Source organism: Muntiacus reevesi, chromosome 1 (genome assembly GCF_963930625.1).
Source record: "Muntiacus reevesi chromosome 1, mMunRee1.1, whole genome shotgun sequence".
NCBI lineage: Eukaryota > Metazoa > Chordata > Mammalia > Artiodactyla > Cervidae > Muntiacus > Muntiacus reevesi.
The window spans coordinates 69,094,242-69,116,270 of NC_089249.1; the positions used below are offsets into that span (position 1 = coordinate 69,094,242).

The following is a 22,029-nucleotide window of genomic DNA, read 5'->3' on the forward strand; positions in this document are numbered from 1 at the left end:
CAATTTTGGCCATGAGAGAACAGAGACCAGATATACTATTCCATCCTAAACAGCCAGAAAACCAGATAAAAAATATAAAATAACAAGTTGTATACACTGAACTATAAGTAATATATGATATCAATTTCCAAGAAAGGTAAATGAGGTGAACCCTACTAATGCACTAGCCTACCACTTGAGTGAATTTTCAGGCTATATCCTGGGGGAGATCACAAACACAACTCTTGAGTTTTGCTGAGACATGAAGACAGAATTTAGAGTCTGGAGAGAACAAAAACATTAGGATTTTTAGAGTTTAAAGAGGCCAAGGAGGCTAGAATATATAAAAACTCTATCTTCATGACTCAGAGTTCATAAATATAGTCTATAAGTACATTCCGTTTGTTCAGGAAGGTTCAGAAAAGCAATAGAATTCATTATAAGAACAGAAAGGAGAGACCGAAATCAAACTTTTACAGGTGAAAAATAAAATATCTGAAATGAAAAATACACTAGATAAGATTAACAGCAGATTATATCTACAGATGAAAGGATTAATGAAACTGAAAACATAGCAATAAAACCTATCTAAAATAAAAGTCAGAGAGAAAAAAACGAATAGAATATTTAGGAACTAAAGGACAATATCAAGCAGCATAATAAATGTGAGTCCTACAAAAAGGAACAGAAGAAAAAACTTTTATAGAATAGCTAAATATTTTCCAAATTTGACAGAAACTTGAAACATACCCAGGCTTCCCTGGTCGCTCAGATGGTAAAGAATCTGCCTGCAATGCAGGAGACGTGGGTTCAATCCATGGGTCAGGAAGATCCCCTGGAGGAGGAAATAGCAACCCACTCCACTATTCTTGCCTGGAGAACTCCATGGACAGAGGAGCCTGGAGGGCTACAGTCCATGGGGTCACAGAGAGTTGGACACGATGGAGTGACTCACACACACACACATAAACATATCCAAGGAACTATAAACACATCTAAGGAAGGGGGACAAAAATAAAATCTTCAAAGGAAAACTTATGATAAAGAGAAAGTCTTATTAAAAACTGCCAGACATGAGGAGACTCAAGAGAGAATAACTCCAGGCTCAGTAAGCAATTAGTTTGGATTATTCACTTTCATGAAGAAACAGCTCATCACACCTTGGACTCACATGTCACAGGGAATTGGAGCTGAGGTCCCTACAAGATGCGGGACTCTAGAAAGGTTACATCCTTAGTGAGATGGTAGATTAAGGGGAAAAAATGCAGGGAAATGACAAAGTTAGTAGTGTTTCTGCATCGTCTCTGTGAGGAAATAATCTCTGAGAACTCTAAATCTTGGACTCATTGCCATAAAGATTTTTATTTTAAACTATATATTTGATCTAAGAACTATCAAAATTAGGCATTTAGATAAAAAGTGGTCTTTGACCAATGATAACCCTGAAATAACTTCCAAAAACAAAAGATATCTCAGAAGGGATGTGGTCTCAATTCCCGAAGCCAAAGAGTCACAGGACTACTCTGTTGAAGATAAAACTTAAATTTATAATCACAAATGCATGTGTGTGTGTGTCAAGTACAGGCAGGATGTTGAGGAATTGAAACTACCACAGAAACATCTATAATAAAGCCATGGCATGCAGCTAATGCAAGGCTAGAGGGAAATTTATAGCACCAAACATCTATGTTAGGAAAGAAGAAAGGTCTCAATTGATGGCCTCAGCTTCTATCTTTAAAAGACTAGGAGAAAAAAAAAAGAAAAGCAAACCCAAAGTAAGCATGAAAAAAGAAGGAATAACAATGAGTACAAAAACCAATAAAACAAAAAACAGAAATAAAATACCTAAAAACTAGTGAGACAAAAAGTTGGTTCTTTCAAAAGATCAGCAAAATGATAAACCTCTAGCCAAATTGATCAGGGAAAAGTAAATGAATGAAGAAACAAATAACTAATGTCAAAATGAGAGAGGGGACATCACTACTGACCCCAAAGACTGTTCAATGATACAAGAAAAATATGAGCAACTTTATGTTAATAAATCTGCTCATTTAAAGTAAATATATAAACTCTCTGAAAAGGTAACCTACAAAAGCTCACTTAGTAGCTCTGGAAATAACCAGCATAATCCTTTATTTATTGAAAAAAATAAATTAATTAATAATTCACACCTTCCCACAGAGAAAACTCCAATCCCAGATGGATTCACTGGTGAATTCTATCGAACATTTAATAAAGAAATAATACAAGTTTTACATAACTATTTCTGAAAATGAAAGAGGGAATCTCTCTAAACTCATCCTGAAAGGTCAGCAATATCTTGATATCCAAATTTGTCACTGCGGTAGCATTACAAACCAAAAAAAATACAGACCAATAGCTCTCATGAACATGATAACAAAAACACAACAAAATATTAGCAAATCAAATTCAGCAATGTTAAAAAAACACTATATCATAATCAAATGGAATTCATCCTGAATACTAAGTTGACTTAACATTCAAAAATCAAACAATGTAATCCACTAGACTGAAGAAGAGAAAGCACATGATTTTCTCACCAGATGCAGAGAAGAAATTTAACAAAAGTGAACACCCACTCATGATACAAAATACAAAGATAAGTTGCTTACCCTGATAAACACCATCTAAGAAAATCCTATAACTAACATACTTCCTGATAAAAGCCTAAATGCTTTCCCCTGAAGAATAGGAATTACACAATGATGCATACTCTCAACACTTTATTCAACATTATGCTAGAAGTCCTAGCCACTGCAGAAGGAAAGAAAAATAAGTAAAATACATCTAGATTGGAAAGATGTAAAACTGTCTTTGTTCTCAAACAACAGGACTGCCAGTGTAGAAAACCCTAAGGAATCTATTCTAAAAATCTATTAAAAATAAGGTCAATATGTAAAAAACAATTGTCTCTCTACACTAGTAATGTCCAATCAATCCAAAATTTAAACTGAAAGAAATATACAACATCACTTACAGATAAATTTAACAAAATGTATATGACCTGTACTCTGAAAATTATAAAACACAGTCATGAAAAATTAAAGACAGCCTAAATAAATAGAGGTATAAACACTTGGATCACAAGACCTAATATCAAGTTGTCTCAATTATCCACCAAATGAACTATATATTCAAAGTAATCTCAGTCAAAATTCCAGGAGATTATGGAGAGTAGAGGGGCATAAAAGTGACAGGCTAATTCTAAAATTTATATGAAAATACAAAAGACCAGAACAACTAAAACAATTATGAAATAGAGAACAAAGTTGGAGAACTTAAACATTGCCTGATTTCAAGACTTACTATAAAGGTTAAAGTAATCAAGGTAGTATGGTTGGTGCAAAGACAGACATAGATCAATGGAGCAAAGAGTGAAGCCAGAAACATATATATTAACTGACTTTTTAATGCAGAATTTTTAGAGCACTTTAGGTTCACAGAAAAATTAAGCAGAAAGTAGAGTTTCCATGTATTCCATGTCCTGATACAGACTACTCCACTATCAACATCCCCCACCTGAGTGGTACATTTGTGACAAAAGATGAACCTACACTGACATGTCATTATTAGTCAAAGTCCATAGTTCATATTAGAATTCACTCTTGGAATGTACGTAGAAATTCGTACATTCTACAGATTTTGACAAAAGTATAATGACACAAATATAACACTGTATAACTACAGTATTATACAGGATAGTTTCACTGCTGTAAAAAATCCTCTCTGCCCTGGTTATCCATTCTTTCTCCCCCCGCAGTCCCTGGCAAACAATGATCTCTCTACTATCTTCATAGTTTTTGCCTTTTTCAGATTGTCATAATTGTAATAGTACTGGAAACAGCATTCGCAGACTGACTTCTTTCATTTAGCGATATGCATCTAAGATTCCTGATGTCTTTTTATTGCTTCATAACTCATTTCTTCATAGCACTAAGTAATATTCCCCTGGCTTGATGTACTAGTTTATTATTCACCTACTGAAGGATGTCTTGCTTGCTTCTAGGTTTTGACAATTATAAATAAAGCTGCAAAAAGATGTCAGCAGGTTTTTGTGTGGACATGAGCTTTCTAGATGTTTGGATAAATACCAAGGCACATAACTACTGGGTCAGACGGTAGGGATACACTTAGCTTTGTGAGAAACTGACAACTGTCTCCCAAGGCTGCTTTGCTATTTTGCATTCCCACAAGCGAGAAATGAAAGTTCCTGTTGCTCCATATCCTTCCTCATCAGCATTTGGTATGGTCAGTGTTTCAGATTTCTGCCGTCCTAATAGATGTGCAGAATGTACACTTTTGACAAATGTGCCAGGGTAGTTCAATGGCAAAAGGATAATGAGTGGTGCTAGAATACTTGGATAATCACATGCATAAAGGAAAAAAGTGAACCTTGCCCTTAGCCTCACATGATATACAAAAATTTATGCATTAAATAATAAATGCTGAAACTATAATATGCTTACAGCAAAATAAAGGAGTAAAATTTAGCCAAATGATTACTTGAGGCCAAGATTTTCTGACAGAATGCAAAAAACAGTTTTATGAATGACAAAAGAAAAATCAATTCAAATATCAATTAGAATATTCAAATTATTAGAATATTCAAAACTCAAATACATTTTGCTTTAGAAAAGACATGGTTATGAAACTGAAAAAGCAAGTAACAGACCAAGGGAAAAATTTGTATAACACATATCTGATAAACTACTTGTTTCCAAAATATCTGAAGAAACCTTCCAACTCAATCATAAGACAAACAATTCAATTTTTTAAAAGTAGCTAAAGGATTCAAATAGATACTTCACCAAAGATATATGGATAGCAAATAAGCATGTGAAAATTTACTCATTATTATCTAGCCATGAAGGAGATGTGAACTGAGACCATGAAACATAACTGGGCAGTCTTTGCGTGCACGTGGGCTCAGTCATGTCCCACTTTTTGTGATCCATGTACTGTAGCCCACCATGCTTCTTTGTCCACGGAATTTTCCAGGCAAGAATACTGGAGTGGGTTGTCATTTCCTACTCCACATGATCTTCCCCAACCCAGGATCAAACCCACACCTCTTGTGTCTCCTGCATTAGCAGGTGGGTTCTACACTACTGTGCCCAGAGACAGCCGTTAGCATGTCCAATTAAAAACCTGCAGTATCAAGCACGAGGAGGATGTAGAGGAACTGAAACTATCACATACTGCCAACGAAATTCACTAGAGCTTTACGATACAGCCACTTAGAAGAACAGTTCAGCAGTTTCTTAAAAAGGTTAAGCATGTGCTTATTATGTAAACCAGCATTTCCACTTTTAGCACTTATCCCATCTGAATGCAGAGTTCCAAAGAATAGCAAGGAGAGATAAGTAAGCCTTCCTCAGTGATCAATGCAAAGAAATAGAGGAAAACAATAGACTGGAAAAGATTAGAGATCTCTTCAAGAAAATTAGAGGTACCAAGGGAACATTTCATCAAAGATGGGCTCAATAAAAGACAGAAATGGTATGGACCTAACAGAAGCAGAAGATATTAAGAAGAGGTGGCAAGAATACACAGAAGAACTCTACAAAAAAGATCTTCACAACCCAGATAATCATGATGGAATGATCACTCACCTAGAGCCAGACATCCTGGAATGCAAAGTCAAGTGGACCTTAGGAAGCATCACTATGAACAAAGCTAGTGGAGGTGATGGAATTCCAGTTGAGCTATTTCAAGTCCTAAATGATGATGCTGTGAAAGTGCCGCACTCAATATGCCAGCAAATTTGGAAAACTCAGCAGTGGCCACAGGACTGGAAAAGGTCAGTTTTCATTCTAATCCCAAAGAAAGGCAATGCCAAAGAATGCTCAAACTACTGCACAATTGCACTCATCTCACACGCTAGTAAAGTAATGCTCAAAATTATCTCCAAGCCAGGTTTCAACAGTATGTGAACCGTGAACTTCCAGATGTTCAAGTTGGTTTTAGAAAAGGCAGAGGAACCACAGATCAAATTGTCAACATCTGCTGGATCATCCAAAAAGCAACAGAGTTCCAGAAAAACATCTGTTTCTGCTTTAGTGACTATAACAAATTATTTGACTGTGTGCATCCCTACAAACTGTGGAAAATTCTTAAAGAGATGGGAATACCAGACCACCTGAACTGCTTCTTGACAAATGTGTATGCAGGTCCGGAAGCAATAGTTAGAACCGGAAATGGAACAACAGACTGGTTCCAATAGAGAAAGGAGTATGTCAAGGCTGCATATTGTCACCCTGCTTATTTAACGTATATGCAGAGTACATCATGAGAAATGCTGGACTGGATGAAGCACAAGCTGGAATCAAGACTGCTGAGAGAAACACCAATAACCTCAGATATGCAGATGACACCACCCTTATGGTAGAAAGCAAAGAAGAACTAAAGAGCCTCTTGACGAAAGTGAAAGAAGAGAGTGAAAAAGTTGACTTAAACCTCAGCATTCAGAAAACTAAGATCATGCCATCTGGTCCTATCACTTCATGGCAAATAGATGGGGAAACAGTGGAAACAATGGTAGACTTTATTTTGGGGGGCTCCAAAATCACTGCAGATGGTGATTGCAGCCATGAAACTAAAAGATGCTTGCTCCTTGGAAGAAAAGTTATGACCAACCTAGATAGCATGTTAAAAAGCAGCGACATTTTTTTGCCAATAAAGGTCTGTCTAGTCAAGGCTATGGTTTTTCCAGTAGTCATGTATGGATGTGAGAGTTGGACTATAAAGAAAGCTGAGCACCCAAGAATTGATGCTTTTGAACTGTGGTGTTGGAGAAGACTCTTGAGAGTCCCTTGGACTGCAAGGAGATTCAACCAGTCTATCCTAAAGGAGATCAGTCCTGAATATTCATTGGAAGGACTGATGCTGAAGCTGAAACTCCAATGCTTTGGCCAGCTGATGCAAAGAGCTGACTCATTTGAAAAGACCCTGATGCTAGAAAAGACTGGAAGGTCGGAGGAGAAGGGTACAACAAAGGATGAAATGGTTAGATGGCATCACTGACTCGATGGACCTGAGTTTGAGTAAACTCTGGGAGATGGTGAAGGACAGGGAAGCCCAGTGTGCTGCAGTCCGTGGGGTCGCAAAGAGTCAGACAAGACTGAGCAACTGAACAGCAACCTTTATCCACAGAAATGAAAATATGTGCATACGAAGATTTGTTCCCTAATGTTCACAGCAACTTTATACCCAATGGCCAAAACTGGAAGCAATTCAAATGTCTTACCAACTGGACAATGGATAAATAAACTGTATACTTATGATAGACTGCTACTCTAAAATAAAAGGACAAAGTACTAATAAATACAATAACGTGGACAAATCTCAAAAGCCTTATGCTAAGTTAAAGAAGCCAGACACAAAAGACTATAGACTATATGATTTCAACTACATGAGGTTCTGAAAAATCAAAATATAGTGATAAAAAGTAGATTAGTGCTTGCAGACTAAATGCATGACCAAAGAAACCTGACCTGCAAATGGATATAAGGGAACTGTGAGGGCTCATGACTGTGGTACTGGTTATATTACTATATACATTTCCTAAGATTTATTCAGCTATGCACTTAAAATTAGTGAATTTTTTATTTTGTATAATTTACATGCCAATAAACAACAAAAAAAGTAGGAGATCCAAAATGGGATAAAAAATAAATTTTTATATAGTACACCTAATACCTTGAAACATAAAATAACTTGATTTATAAATACCAAAGAATCAAATAAATTAAGGGACACAAAATTAGGACAACTTTACATTTTAAAACAGTATCATGACTATCATGATTATCAGTGTTAAAAGGTGTTTTCTTCATGGTAAAAAGTAATTATGATATTTGATAAAACTGGTATGATTAATTCGTTATACAACATCACAGCTTGCATATTGTTTGTATTCATAATCTCAAATTTACAGAACGTTTTCAAATGTAAGGAGTTAAGAAAAACTAATCAAAAAAACAGCTTTTCTGTGACTTTACAAAGGAAAATTTTCCAATAATGGGATATTAAAAAATTCATCCTTGAGAATCAAGACACACTTTCTAAATCCAAGTTCCCTTAAGTCTTTTCTTTTTTCACATTATTGATAAAAAGGTAAAATGTTAGATTAAGGCCAAACATTAAAAATTGTTTTAATTTTCACTTACTTGGATATAGAATATCAGCAATCTCAAAGTCATTCACCCGACAGATGGGCAGAAATGAGTCCCTTGAAGATAAAGTGGAACAAGCATATTGAAAAGCATCTTCTGAATTACATTCTAAGTCAAAGAGGATAAACATCCTTTTATCAAAAAGATTTCTGGATATATTTCTCAGTGTCAAAGGACTGAGTCAGAAGTCTACTACAATACATAATCATATACCACTGAAATCTACTTTTTCTGTATATTACACAAGTATTCATGTAATACCAAGGTATAGTTATAGATTCTAATAACACACAATCTTGGAGGTACCAGGACTCTCTAAGATGCAAAACTGTAACAATTTTAGACTCACAGTATCTTAATACATCAACTGAAGGAGGTAGTTAGCTGTATTTGCTAGATAAGCACAATTTTGAATATTTATGGGAGGGAGTGGAGTGAAAAATGGTAGAAATTCCTTTCCAAAGAAAATCATGTCTTTAAGAAAGCCAAATGTAATGTAAATACAAATGTGGACTAAGAAAATAATGACTTTTTACTTACAAATGAATAAACAAATTGCTGACTGGTAAGAAGCCTTCCATTATGTGTGGATACATGACTTCAGAGTTCACTGGCATCTAAACGTAATAAATCACAAAATCCAAATTACAAATTGATTAGACAAAACGAGAAAAATTTTCAACCTCAAGAAAGTTTAATCATAGATTAAAATCAATATATATTAACTTACTATCATTAAACAAACAGTGCAGATCCTGGCACAAAACTAGACGTGTCATTAACATTAAAAATGCTCAGTTCATAAGTGAGTGCTCAATAAAGACTTTTTAAATGAATGAAAAAATAAACGGGCAATGATTAGCATTTGCTAAATATCACATACTCTGCTAAATTATATAAATATATTCTTAACATATATTCCTTCTTAATTTTTATAACAACAGTAGGACAGAGTACTAACCTTATTTTATAGATAAAGAAACTAAGCCTTAACAAGACTTTATAGCAAATAAATGACAAACTCTTTGATTTTCAAACAATATATATTGAGATTCTACAGATACTGCATTTTTGTACATCTTCAGTTGATGCCCTGATGATTTAACAATAACAGCAAAAAAAGATTAAGAAAAATAATTTTCCTATTAGAAATACCTAATTTGCTAAAAGTTCAACTACTTTATTTCAACTGTTTCCAATCTCAGTGCATATCTCTTATTCTAATTTGGAAGTCCTTCCTGAGAAGAGAACAGTATCTGTGAAGACTTTGCTATTGCTTATTGTAGTCTCTGAAGACAAGCCTGAAAATCTGTGAATAACTGCAGAGAATCAATAACTTGTGTCATTTAGGTCTTCACTAATAGTTTTCATCTTAGTAAAGCTATCAATATAAATCATTACTACACCTAAGATTCCTTTGTAAATGACATTAACTTTAAATAAGCCTTTGATTTTGCTAAAAATAAAGTCAAGAACTTCCTATCCTGAAAACCAATATCAATGTGGGCAGGAGAAATGCAGCAAAAGAACATAATTTTGCTTCATCTTATACCCACCATGTAAAAATGCTCCAGTCGAATTCCATATACAATCTGTAAAGCTCTCATGTAGATCATATGCAAGACTTCAGGCTATAACAGAAAAATAAGTTTTACTACTCTGTTGTACCACTATCACCATTACTGTCCAATATTGTAGTTAATGGATAAAAAGAAGAGTAACAACATTACGCCGTTTCCCTTGAGATATTTCTTTTGCCACTTTATTTTTTAATTGAAGGATAACTGCTTTATAGAATTTTGCTGTTTTCTGTCAAACATCAACAAGAATCAGCCATAGGTACACCTGTGTGCCCTCCCTGCTCAGCCTCCCTCCCAACCCCACCCCTCTAGGTTGTCACAGAGCTCCTGTCTGAGTTCCCTGAGACATTCAGCAAATTCCCACTGGCGATCTGTTTTATATACGGTATTGTAAGTTTCCATGTTACTCTCTCCATACATCTCATCCTTAATTTCTCCATATTTTAAAACACCTTATATACTCACCAGTTTGCTCATATGTGCTAAGTCATAGGTACTGGTCAATAAGATCAGTTGTTTAGGCTTTATACACAGAATGATAACAAGAATATTCAAACACAATCCAAGCAATCTATCCACATTTAGGGAAATGAAGAATAGGTTAGTCTTTCAAAACATGTCATCAAACATACGACAAAAATAATGAGGGCATTTTTTTTTTTAAAGAAGAACATGGGAAACCTTGTTTGATGCCTCAGATGTTAAGATGCCTTAGCTGTTAAAGGGACTATTATGATCCAGGAGGTATACATTTAATAGGATAGTATGGGATTTTTAACTTTTATCTTCTAAATCAGCAGTTTCCAAACGCTGGCCTATAGAACCTTTTCTCATCCATATGAGAAACAAGAGTGTTTACTCTGAGATTATTCCTTCCATTTTAAAGAATTAAAGAGTCATCAAGATCAAGTTTAAGTTCTGCATCATTAAACCAGGTTTTATTACGTTATCACTTCAAGATGAACACAGGAAAATGGAAGGAGACTTTGGACTTTCTGTGACATATGACTAGTTCATTTCTGCATTTAACAACTAAAGACATAAAAAACACTATGTGTCAAAACAAGTCAATTCCCTGTTGGGGCATAATGCAAGAAAATTAATCTGCAAGCTTCCCAAGAAGATTGTTTCTAAGTACTTTTTGTGATTGGAAACCACCTGGAGTAAGTTCCTTCAAGCTTTACCAATAAATGATACCCTCAGACCACTACTCCAATAATAAAGTTTAATGTACTGTAATACATCTATGGTTTAGAAGCTTTTTTTGGAAGACAACAACCGCCTTAAAGACTTGAATTCCTAATAGGAATGCAGAAGCTGCCCCACATAAAAGCAGTGTTATTTTAAAATAACTCTAGTTGAGAGATCTTCTTAGGATTAAAATTACTAGCCTATATCAAATAGTGATATACATGCCTTTCCCCACACATTACAGACCTAGTGTAGCCTGTATATTAACCACATGCAAAAAGAACCACATTTTACCTTGGGATTTGGAGAAAGATCATTCTTAGAGAGGCTTTTACCATCAGCTCCTGTTAAGATTTTGTTTCGAATATGAACCACAATTTCAGCTGCATTATATCTAGGAAAAGACAAAGTTTCCATCTTGGGAGTCTCCTGTTGGTTTGAAGGAATTAAAAACAAAGATCAGAAACATGGCACAACCAGCAGTTCTTACTACCTGGAAGCTGACAAATACAAGCACAAAATTAACAAGCTAAGGTTGAACTATATTTATGGTAGTGCTATTGTCAAATCATCAAGTAAGATAATATTAAAAACAAATATATATATACACACACACATACATATTCTAAAACAGCTTTTATTCTAAAGCAACACAGTCATTTTCTAATTTAACTAATACTGTTCTCTTTTTCATGGGAAAGAGGACTTAGGTTGAACAGACAGATGAGAAATTATGTTTTTTGGTTTGTTTTTTTTTAAAGTTTGGGAGGCTGAGTTCAATAAGATCCTGAAGATTAATCCTCAAAGTAAAATATATAGGTAACACTATCAGCAGAATCTATACACAAACAACAGTAACATACGGTAAATAAATAATAAGCTGTACTATATTCTGATTTGACATTCTATTTAATGACACACAGTGAGATGATTAATAAGGTTTAAGATGTAAGTAGGACGAGAGAGAAAAAAACAGAGTAAGAATAGAATAGCTGTGAGTAAAAGTCATCAGTCATGTCATCATCATTCTTTGAGACACCATGGATTGTAGCCCACCAGGCTCCACTGACCATGGAATTTTCCAGGCAAGAATACTGGAGTGGGTTGCCATTCCCTTCTCCCGGGGATCTTCCTGACCCAGGGATCGAACACAGGTCACCTGCACTGTAGGTAGATTCTTTACCATCTGAGCCTCCAGGGAAGCCCATGAATAGCTGTAACTGGCAGGAATTCCAATCACCAGATGAGAACTTGAAAAATAAAATAACCAAAAAACCACTCCTTACAATGTCCTTCAATAGTGAAATATTCGCACCGGTGTCCTCTTAGAGCAGTTGTTCTCACAATTTTGGAGACACTTTTGGTTGCCTGCACTAGACTGAGGATGCTACTGGAACCTAGTGGGTAGTAGGCCCAGCATGCTGCGAAACACCCTGAAAGGTGATTGACAAATAACTTCCCAGTTCTGCTTAAACATTAGAAACATCACAGAATTCACTGTCTCAAGGCAACTTTTTGTCCACCTTAGTATGAATCTAATAATCAGATAACTCTTATACTATACAGAAATGTGTTTGTTATAACTCATTCTGGTCCTACTTCTTGTCACTGCAACTAAACAGAATTTATTAATCCTTGGTCACATGACTCCACTTTCAAAAATGTGAAGAAAGTATCATATCTCTCTGCTTAGTCCTCTCTGATCTAAAGAAAGTACAGTTTAAGAATAGCCACTCCATTTATGACTTTTAGAAACTATCATTCTGCTCACTTTCCTCTACAACTATTTCATCAGTGTCTTCTTAAAATGTAATGCTCAAACTGAACATAATATTCCAGATATGGTCTGATATGGTGGAATATCAATACAGTTGGCAATAGTCACTGCTCATCTAACGCTACTATAACACTTACTGACAAATGTGTGTGTGTGTGTGTGTGTGTGTGTGTGTGTGTGTGTGTCTGTGTATGGGCATTTGACTCAAAGTCCCAGAACTTTTTCAACGTAGCCCACTTCTCCATGACTTCTTACATGACTTTGTAGTCCACTAGCCAGGAGTTCTCTATGCTCTTTTTACATAACTGATTATTTGAACCTTAAGGATTCGTATTTCCTATGACTGAATTTCCCATTATTCCTATTTCATACTATTGTATTTCATAATTTGCATTTCCTATTATTGAATTTCATAATTCCAGACTTTCCTTCTATAGTCAGAATCTTTTTGTATCCAGATTCTGACACCTCACATGCTATATGTCCCTTTTAACATAAATATTCATTCTATATTTTCATCTAAGTCATAGATTTGAAAATCATTGCCCAAAGAAAGACTGCAGAAAAAGTCAATTTTCCAAAACAAACTATTAATATAGCTGGATCAGAGATTATTCCAATAGAGAAAGATGTGCAAAATACAATATCTTCATAATTATTATCACACATCTCTCCCTTCTAAAGTCTTGTGCACTTTGCTATCAGGTTAATCTGCATAGAACAAGAAATGCATCAGGCAACATCTTTACAAAAATAATTACTTTCCCTACCCATCACATCAAATTCAAATGTTTCTGCTTTTAAAAACTTCCACAATTTAATAACCTAATCTATTTTCTGTTACAAGTTAGTCTCCTCCAGGACGTTTCCCACACTTCCAATGTTTCCTTTTGAAACCACCTCTCCTATCTAACTTCTGTCTTTGTTTGATAGTACAATTTCAGTTCCAATTTTTCACAAGTGTGTGGAGAGTGGGAGGGAGAACCGGACAGGGAGGAGAGGGAAAGAAAAAGACAAGAGGTGGAGAGGCCTTCCAATCCAGTCTGAGCTCTCTGGTGAGATAAACTATATAAATGACCTAATATGTAAAGTAGCAGGCCATTTACTTCCAATCACCTCTCGGTGTCTCATTATCTGCAACACCACAATCCAGCGCACAGCAGGTTCATTTTTCTAAAATAAACTAGATCGTGGAAATCAAAAGCCCAGGGAGCCGATGCTAAACAAAGAGAAGAGTCCCAACCTCAAAAGATTAAAAGTTTCCTGAACTTATTCAGGGAAAAATGATCGTGCCATGCACGCAAAGCGCTATATATACACCGCTCTCTTCCTCTGACTTTTGGATTAAGCATGATATTTCTAATATCATACCGCAGGTTGAGGAGCTGCGGTCCAGTGGATCGCAAAGAACACGACCTGGCGACTGAACAGCAACAATAACATGATATTTTAGCCTTTCGATTTTTGGTTTTGACTTTGGTTAAGCGATGTTTGAGTAACGGAGATTCATGACAGCATCTGGAACCCCATTATCTTCTAAATAAATCTGTTAAAAATATAGAAACACAACCTTCAACTGACCAGCTGGACCTCAAGTTTCTTCTCGCGTAATCTTTGCTGTACTAGACGACAGACATTCGTTTCGTAGGAAACGAGTTCAGATTGTTTTGGGGGCTAAAATCTAACAAAAACGACCGATGAGCTCACCCGCACCACCCAAAGGCGGGCAGCCTTCTCCCCAGCGACGCGTGTAACGAAAACACTGTCAGGCCCGTGGCTCCAGAGCGAGAGAGCACACACTGTCTCCCGGTCCGTCCACGCGTGTCTCTCTGCTCTCACCTACCGCAGCAGCCGCCCTCAGAACGGCGGCGAGTCCGTGGAGCAGCTACAGGCGAAGTCAAAAGTCAGCAAACACCGACCGTTGTCAATTTTCAAACCAGCCGCCTGCTACTGGAAGTCCCTCCCCGTTCCGCCCCGCCCACTTCCTGCGCTCCGGCCGCGCCGGGTACCGGCTGGGCTCAATATGCTTAGAGCGGTCGGCGCTGGAGGCACGAGAGAGAACGCTGGGCTCTAGGCGGAACTATTTTTCGCGGAGTTGACGTCCAGTCGGAATTGGATTCTACAGGAAGTGGGAGAGCCTCGGTTTGGGCTAGCAGTCCGGCAGGCCGCGGAGTTCCCGAGGTCCGTGGACGTGTTTTGCTTCAGAGGTGAAGAGCAAAAGTGAGTAGAGCGTTTCTGGAGACTTAAGCTAAGCTCAGGGTAACAGGGAAAGGAGGACGTGGGGCTGTCAGTGGGGCAAGGTAAGTCATAGAGTCTCAGAGTGTTAATAATGCTGATGCTTTTTGAGCAGAGCTCCCGGGTTCTGTATTGGATGCTTACAGGTGTTATCTTTTTTCAGTTCAGTTCAGTCGCTCAGTCGTGTCTGACTCTTTGCCACCCCATGGAATGCAGCATGCCAGGCTTCCCTGTCCATCACTAACTCCCCGAGCTTGCTCAAACTCATGTCCATTGAGTCGGTGATGCCATCTTCTCCTCCCGCCTTCAATCTTTCCCAGCACCAGGGTCTTTTCCAGCGAGTCAGTTCTTCGCCTCAGGTGACCAAAGTATTGGAGTTTCAGCTTCACCATCAGTCCTTCTAATGAATTTTCAGGACTGATTTCCTTTAGGATTGACTGGTTGGATCTCCTTGTAGTCCAAGGGACTCTCAAGAGTCTTCTCCAACACCACGGCGCCCAGCTTTCTTTCTAGTTCAACTCTCACATCCATACATGACTACTGGAAAAACCTTACCTTTGATTAGACAGACCTTTGTCAGAAAAGTAATGTCTCTGCTTTTTAATATGCTGTCTAGGTTGGTCATAGCTTTTCTTCCAAGGAGCAAGTGTCTTTTAATTTAATGGCTGCAGTCACCATCTCCAGTGATTTTGGAGCCCCCAAAAGTAAAGTCTCTCACTGTTTCCATTGTTTCCCCATCTATTTGCCATGAAGTGATGGGGCTGGATGCCATGATCTTAGTTTTTTGAATGTTGAGTTTTAAGCCAGCTTTTCACTCTCTTCTCTTTCACTTTCATCAAGAGGCTCTTTAGTTCTTCTACACTTTCTGCCCTAAGAGTGGTGTCATCTGCTTATCTGAGATTAATGATATTTCTCCTGGCAAGCTTGATTACCGATTGTGCTTCATCCAGCTCTGCATTTCTCACGATATAGTCTGCATATAAGTTAAATAAACAAAGTGACAATGTACAGCCTTAACGTATTCCTTTCTCAATTTGGAACCAAACTGTTCCATGTCCCGTTCTAACTGTTGCTTCCTGACTTGCATACAGATTTCTCAGGAGGCAGGTCAGGTGGTCTGGTATCCCCATCTCTTAAAGAATTTTCCACAGTTTGTTGTGATCCACAATATCTTTTTTAGGATTCATTAAAAAAGGAAAAGGGGCTACTAGATACCATCATCAACTTAGGGATTAATTCAGGGAAATTATGCCACTGACTTAAAGCTATGTGCAGAAGTTCGTGTGTGTGTGCTAAGTCACTTCAGTTGTGTCCAACTCTTTGTGACTCTATGGACTGTAGCCCACCAGGATCCTCTGTCCATGGGATTTTCCAGGCAAGAATACTGGAGTGGGTTGCTATTTCCTACTCCCATGTAGGGTAGAATCCTGGTCTTTTCTTCTGCCTCCCTTCTTTCATGCTGCCACAAGAGCCAAGCACTGCCGGTGCTTTCTAACACCGAACTGTTCCCTGAACACACATGCCCCTGAGTGAGTTGGATTGCGGGGCAGGCACCTCATTCCTAGTCACAGACCAGGGCCTTGCAGCAGAAGATGGGAGGATAGGGCGGCCTGGTTGTCAGGGAGAGTGGGGGCAACCATTTATGTATCGGGACACTGGGAGATGTAGTAGAACTTGCATCTGACTGTAGGGTACAGCATTAGTGAGGGGGATGTATTGGTTGGGAAGTCTGGACTGAATCAAGTGAAAAAAAATGCTGAGAAGATTGTATTGACAATAGACACAAATTCTGGTACTTTGTTGTATGGGGGAGTGGAGGCTTTACCTATGAATATAGAAATTTATGCTGATTTGAAGTGAAAGTACGTTTCATATGCAGTAGTTTAGGACTTTCTTTTCCCCTTTCTATGTCCATTTACTGATGTAATTCTCAAAAGTCAGAATCTAATAAAACTCAGAAGTTAGTTAGGAAATAGATTTTTTAAAAACATTGAGAATCTGAAAAAAAGAGACCTTTCTCATTGGCACTTACCAAATCAAGCTGATTACTTGTGAATGCACGTAACTCCACTAGGCCATATCTTAGAAACAAAGAAAAGGAATATAGATAGCATAATGGCTGAGAGCTTAGCTCTTGAGTCAGAAGAACTGACTTTAAATCCCTCATCACAGTGTTTACCATCTATGTGGACTCAGGCAGCTTGTTTAACCTAACTAAACTGGTTTCTGCATCTTTAAAATAGCGATAATATCTGATTTATAGGGTGTCATGGAGATTAGATAGATTTATTCTTATGAAGTATTTGGCAGAATAAGTATTAATATTGCCAGTTATTTTGACTATTATTATTTATACACTATCCTAGTAAAATATCCTGCGAATGTTAAGTGTTCAACCATTGTTAAGAGTCCAGACAAGGAAAGGTGACCTATTTGTAAACCAAAAATAGAATGAACCATATGGAGAGAGAAAAGTGAGGTGAAAGAAGAGCAGAATGACTGTATTTATAGGATAATAATTGTGTATTTGGAGGATAATTTTACTGTAGATATGGCAAATTGATAGTTTATTAGAATTAAAGTTAAGAAAAAACTAATAGGTGTTTATTCAGGTTGTCTTGATTATAAGGGTAGATCTGATTTTTGAAAATATAGTTGTCTGTTACTGGTCATCGTGGAGTAGAAGGTAAGACATCAGAAATACAGAAACCCCAACCTAGACTTTCTTGAGTTTTGTCATCATTCATAAAGACATTAACTACAGCAGAAAATTAGATTCCACTACTCTTTATGGCTCTAACATCTTTTCCCCCTGCACCTCTATACCCTCACATGGTCCATATCTGCTCTTATATTTCATCTTCCCTCTCAGCCCTCCTGCCATTACCTCCCTTCTCAGCCTAGACCACATGATTTATCAGTATCCAGATGCCCTGTGTTTCCTTGCCTCAGACCCCACTGCCTGTCAAAACCTTAATCCTGAGTCAGGCCCAGAATCTCCAGCTGAGCCCTTGGGAGGAAATAACACAAAGCGACATAGAACAGATTCTGGGTCTGCAGCTTCAGCTTACCCCAATTCTTGACACTCCTTTATCATTTGTCAGTTCCCAGTCTTATAACTTTCAGTAATAACTACCTCCTCCTTCCTCAGCTTCAACTTCTTTTTTATTACAAGGTGACTAGTCTAAAAGGTATTTTTCAAGCACTTAACACACATTCAGATGTGCCTGCAATTTTAATGCCAGTTCTTTTTTTAATTCGTGTTCTTTTCCTATTGTAGGTTGCACTTTAGATCCCAGATGACAGACCTGTAAAGGCCGAGCAGACTGACAAGATGGGGTGCTCAGTGAGACCATCACAGCCTGCAACTAGGACTTTATCTTGAACTCAGGTGGTGTTCCTGTGGTAGCTAGTGCTTTGGGTTAAATTTTTTTTAATCTCTTTTTAAGTGACAAAATTTCCAAGTTGTTTCTGCTTTTTTTTTAGTGGGTTAGTAAGGATGAAAAGTTGATTCACTTGGTCTAGTGTGGTAGGAATAGGTGAAATACCAAGATTGGGTCTTATGCCCTCCTCACCATCAAAGACCCACTCATTGGAGGATGGAGATTTCCTCGGGGCCACAGACATTTCCAGCAACCTTGTACCTAGTTAATTGAGAAAATCCAAGCCCTCATGTAATGTATCTCAGCTTCCTGTCCACCCCACATTTATCTGCCTGTCTCTTATTGGTCTTGGAAAATGAATAGCACCCACTCCACCTGTGCTATTGACCAGTGCCTCTTCCTAGACCTCTGTTACCTTTCACACCATTGGTCAGATCCTTCTTGAAACCTGAATCCCTTTGCTTCTCTCCTGTTTGTTTTACTTATCTCATGCTTCTTAGGGGCTCTTTCTCTGCCTGTCCTTTAAATGGTATACGCTTAAACCTTGATTTTTTTCTTTTTTCTTTTTGATGAATATTCCCATTCAGAGTGCCATCCATGCTCATTGTTTCAAGCTATTTGCTTAAGGATCCTAAAACTGCTGCTATACCTGACTTCTTCCTTGAGACTCAGACTTTTGTTTGCCTACTAGATAGATCCATTTGGGAGGGCTCATGAGCCATTCAGATTCTAATTTATTCCTTCCTTTTCTTTCAGCTACCAATCTATCTCACTGTTGCCTCCAGCCTTACAACCCTTACCTACATCCCCCAATTTGTCTTTTCAGTAGCAGCCAGAACGATCAGTCTTAAATGTAAATCTGACCATTTTACTGGTCTGTTTAAATGTCTACAACCCTTCCCCGCCCCCTGCCACCTCCACCATCACCTGCAAGATAAAGTCTACCTCCATAGCCTGTATCCTAGGACCTCCATAATCTCACCACTGTTTATGTTTCCACTATCATCTTCCATCACACCCACTTCCCCTTCATGATTCTGTTTTACACTTAGAGAACTTTTCATATTCTTATTGACACTGTCTGGATGTCTTGATTTTCTTTGCCTAACTCCTACTTTCTTTACTTATTTTTCAGATATCTTCTAGAAAGCCTTTCCCTAATCCACAGACTGAGCTAGTTGACTTTCCTTCTGACTTTCTGAGTGTTGATTGATTTATCCAGAAAATACTTAGCCTCTTATTTTATGCCAGACATTGAGCTAGATATGGAAATATAATAATGGACAAGTAAATGTAAAAATCAATCTAATAATTGACCTGACAAAGCTTATATTCTCATAGGGAAGGGAAATATGAATTAAAAAAAAAATGTAGTTCAGTGTGAATGGTTCCATGCTTGTGAATAGATAGGAATTAGCCAGATTAAACGCTGGAGGGCAAGATAGAGATAACTGTAAAGGCCCAGACAGGAGAGGAGAGCATAGTCCAGGAACAGAGATTCTAGATGCAGGGCTGGGGAAGCAAATAGGCTTAGATCATGAAGAGTATTGCTGATCATATTAAGGCATTTGACCTTCTTCCTAAAGATTATAGTAAAGTTGAAAGGTTTCAACATGATTAGGTTTGTATTTTAGGTGATGACTCTGACTACTGTGAGAAAATGGAATTGAGGAGTGGTAAGACTAATGGAAGGAAAACCAGTTAGACCATCATTGTAGTAATCCAAGGAAAAGAAGATGGCAGCCTATACTAGGGCATTGCCAGCGTGGATGGAACTATAAATCCCAGAGGGATCCAGGAAGTAGAACTGGCAAGATTTGACAACTGGATTGGAAGGCCAGAGGTGAGAGAAATAGAGTTCCATAAATAAGTTTTAGTGAAGACCCTATTTGCTGTGATATGTTCACAGCCTGAAAGTCCTTAGACATTGTAGATGCTTGATAAATTGCTGAGTGAGAGTTTTCTGGCTTGAGCCTAGATAAGTGGAACGCCATTTTCTGATTTAGGAAACGTAGAGGTGAAGTCACTGGGGGAGGTGACTGATGATTGAGTTTTGGATGTGTCTAGCTCGAGATGCCTGTGGGAGATACACGTGAAAATGACAGACACGATGCAATTGGGAGAAATCTCAGGCATATTCTTTGTATACTTTAAAAAAATAAAGGTTTATGTTTTATTGAAATGATCTGTTTTATGTCTGTCTCCACTACTACACAGGGCTGATTCTTTTTTTTTTTTTTTAAGCTTATTTTTCAATTGGAGGAAGATTGCTTTACAGTGTTGTGTTTCTACTATCCAACAACTTGAATCAGCCGTAATTATATACATATCACCTTCCTGGGCCTCCCTCCACCCCACTCCACCGCCACCCCCATCCTGCCCCTTCAGGTGGTCTCAGAGCACCTGGCTGGGCTACAAGGGCTGGTTCTAAATGACTTGATTCCCTGGCACCTTAGACCGTGTCTGGCACAAACAGGGCACCTGGTCGTTGTTGAACTGAACTACCCCTTTTTAAACACGGTACATCTAACAGGAGAAATTAATAGTAGTAGTCTCTGAGGAGGGAGACTGGGGCTCAGAGTGAAAAGATTTTATTGTATATATTTTGGTTCTTCATGCCTTTTCCCTCATTTGCTTATATTTCCTATGAAAAATAAAAATGATGAGAAAGAAATGCTCAATTGGTATAAACTTTAAACTGGAAACAATACTCCACCTATGATCTGATACAGAAAGTGAAAGTGAAGTCGTTTAGTCGTGTCCGACTCTTTGTGACCCCATGGACTGTAGCCTACCAGGATCCTCAGTCAATGGGATTTTCCAGGTAAGAATACTGGAGCGGGTTGCCATTTCCTTCTCCAGGGGATCTTACCGACCCAAGGATCAAACCCGGGTCTCCCACATTGTAGGCAGACACTTTACCGTCTGAGCTACCAGGGAAGTCCATGATCTGATACAAAGTAGACTATTAATGCTATATGAAGTCATACTGTTAATAGCGTTTTTTGACCACATCACATTATCAACTTTTCTACAGATTTGATGATTGTGTCATTGTTGCTATTGTTCAGTTCATTATTAGATAAATAATATTTATGTCTTAAAAAAAGTGAAATTATCAGCACATACTTTATATTAAGGGCATCAGAAAATCTTTGAAACTATGTATTCTGAGGTATAGTTAAAACTTACTAAACCAAAGGAGTATGGTACTTTTATATCTGCTCAACAATTCATATGAGAGAAAACAGTGTGCCTCTTTGACCTGTCAGTTAACATTTATTGTTTGCTAACATTACAAGTAGTGTCCAACATGCAAAACCCTTTCTTTACAAGTGTTGGAATGTTCCTTTTACATCTTCAGTTTAGTTCAGTTCAGTCACTTAGTCGTGTCCGACTCTGCAACCCTATGAATTGCAGCACGCCAGGCCTCCCTGTCCATCACCAACTCCCGGAGTTTACTCAAACCCATGTCCATCGAGTCGGTGATGCCATCCAGCCATCTCATCCTCTGTCATCCCCTTCTCCTCCTGCCCTCAGTACCTCCCAGCATCAAGGTCTTTTCCAAGGAGTCAACTCTTCACATGAGGTGGCCAAAGTATTGGAGTTTCAGCTTCAGCATCAGTCCTTCCAATGAACACCCAGGACTGATCTCCTTTAGGATGGACTGGTTGGAGTTCCTTGCAGTC

General features: G+C 37.8%; 1 protein-coding gene and 1 long non-coding RNA gene across 5 annotated transcripts in view; one reads left to right on the forward strand and one right to left on the reverse strand.

Annotated features, from left to right (window-relative positions):
• NUF2 (NUF2 component of NDC80 kinetochore complex) overlaps nucleotides 1–14,694 on the reverse strand; it is a 37,489-nt gene extending 22,795 nt beyond the window's left edge. Inside the window, exons 1-5 of one of the 4 annotated variants that reach the window (XM_065924890.1) lie at nucleotides 14,566–14,694; nucleotides 11,240–11,374; nucleotides 9,731–9,805; nucleotides 8,715–8,791; nucleotides 8,169–8,230 (exon numbers count right to left, since the gene is read on the reverse strand). In XM_065924890.1, coding sequence (XP_065780962.1) covers nucleotides 8,169–8,230; nucleotides 8,715–8,791; nucleotides 9,731–9,805; nucleotides 11,240–11,362 — 337 coding nt within the window. In that variant the 5' untranslated portion in view covers nucleotides 11,363–11,374; nucleotides 14,566–14,694. The other 3 variants (XM_065924898.1, XM_065924907.1, XM_065924916.1) reach the window with 3 other exon arrangements.
• A 168-nt stretch (nucleotides 14,695–14,862) lies between these two features.
• Nucleotides 14,863–20,522, forward strand: LOC136160808 (uncharacterized). Its single transcript, XR_010661656.1, has 2 exons — nucleotides 14,863–15,022; nucleotides 18,238–20,522. It is a non-coding gene; the product is annotated as an uncharacterized lncRNA (long non-coding RNA).
• The last annotated feature ends 1,507 nt before the right edge of the window (nucleotides 20,523–22,029 follow it).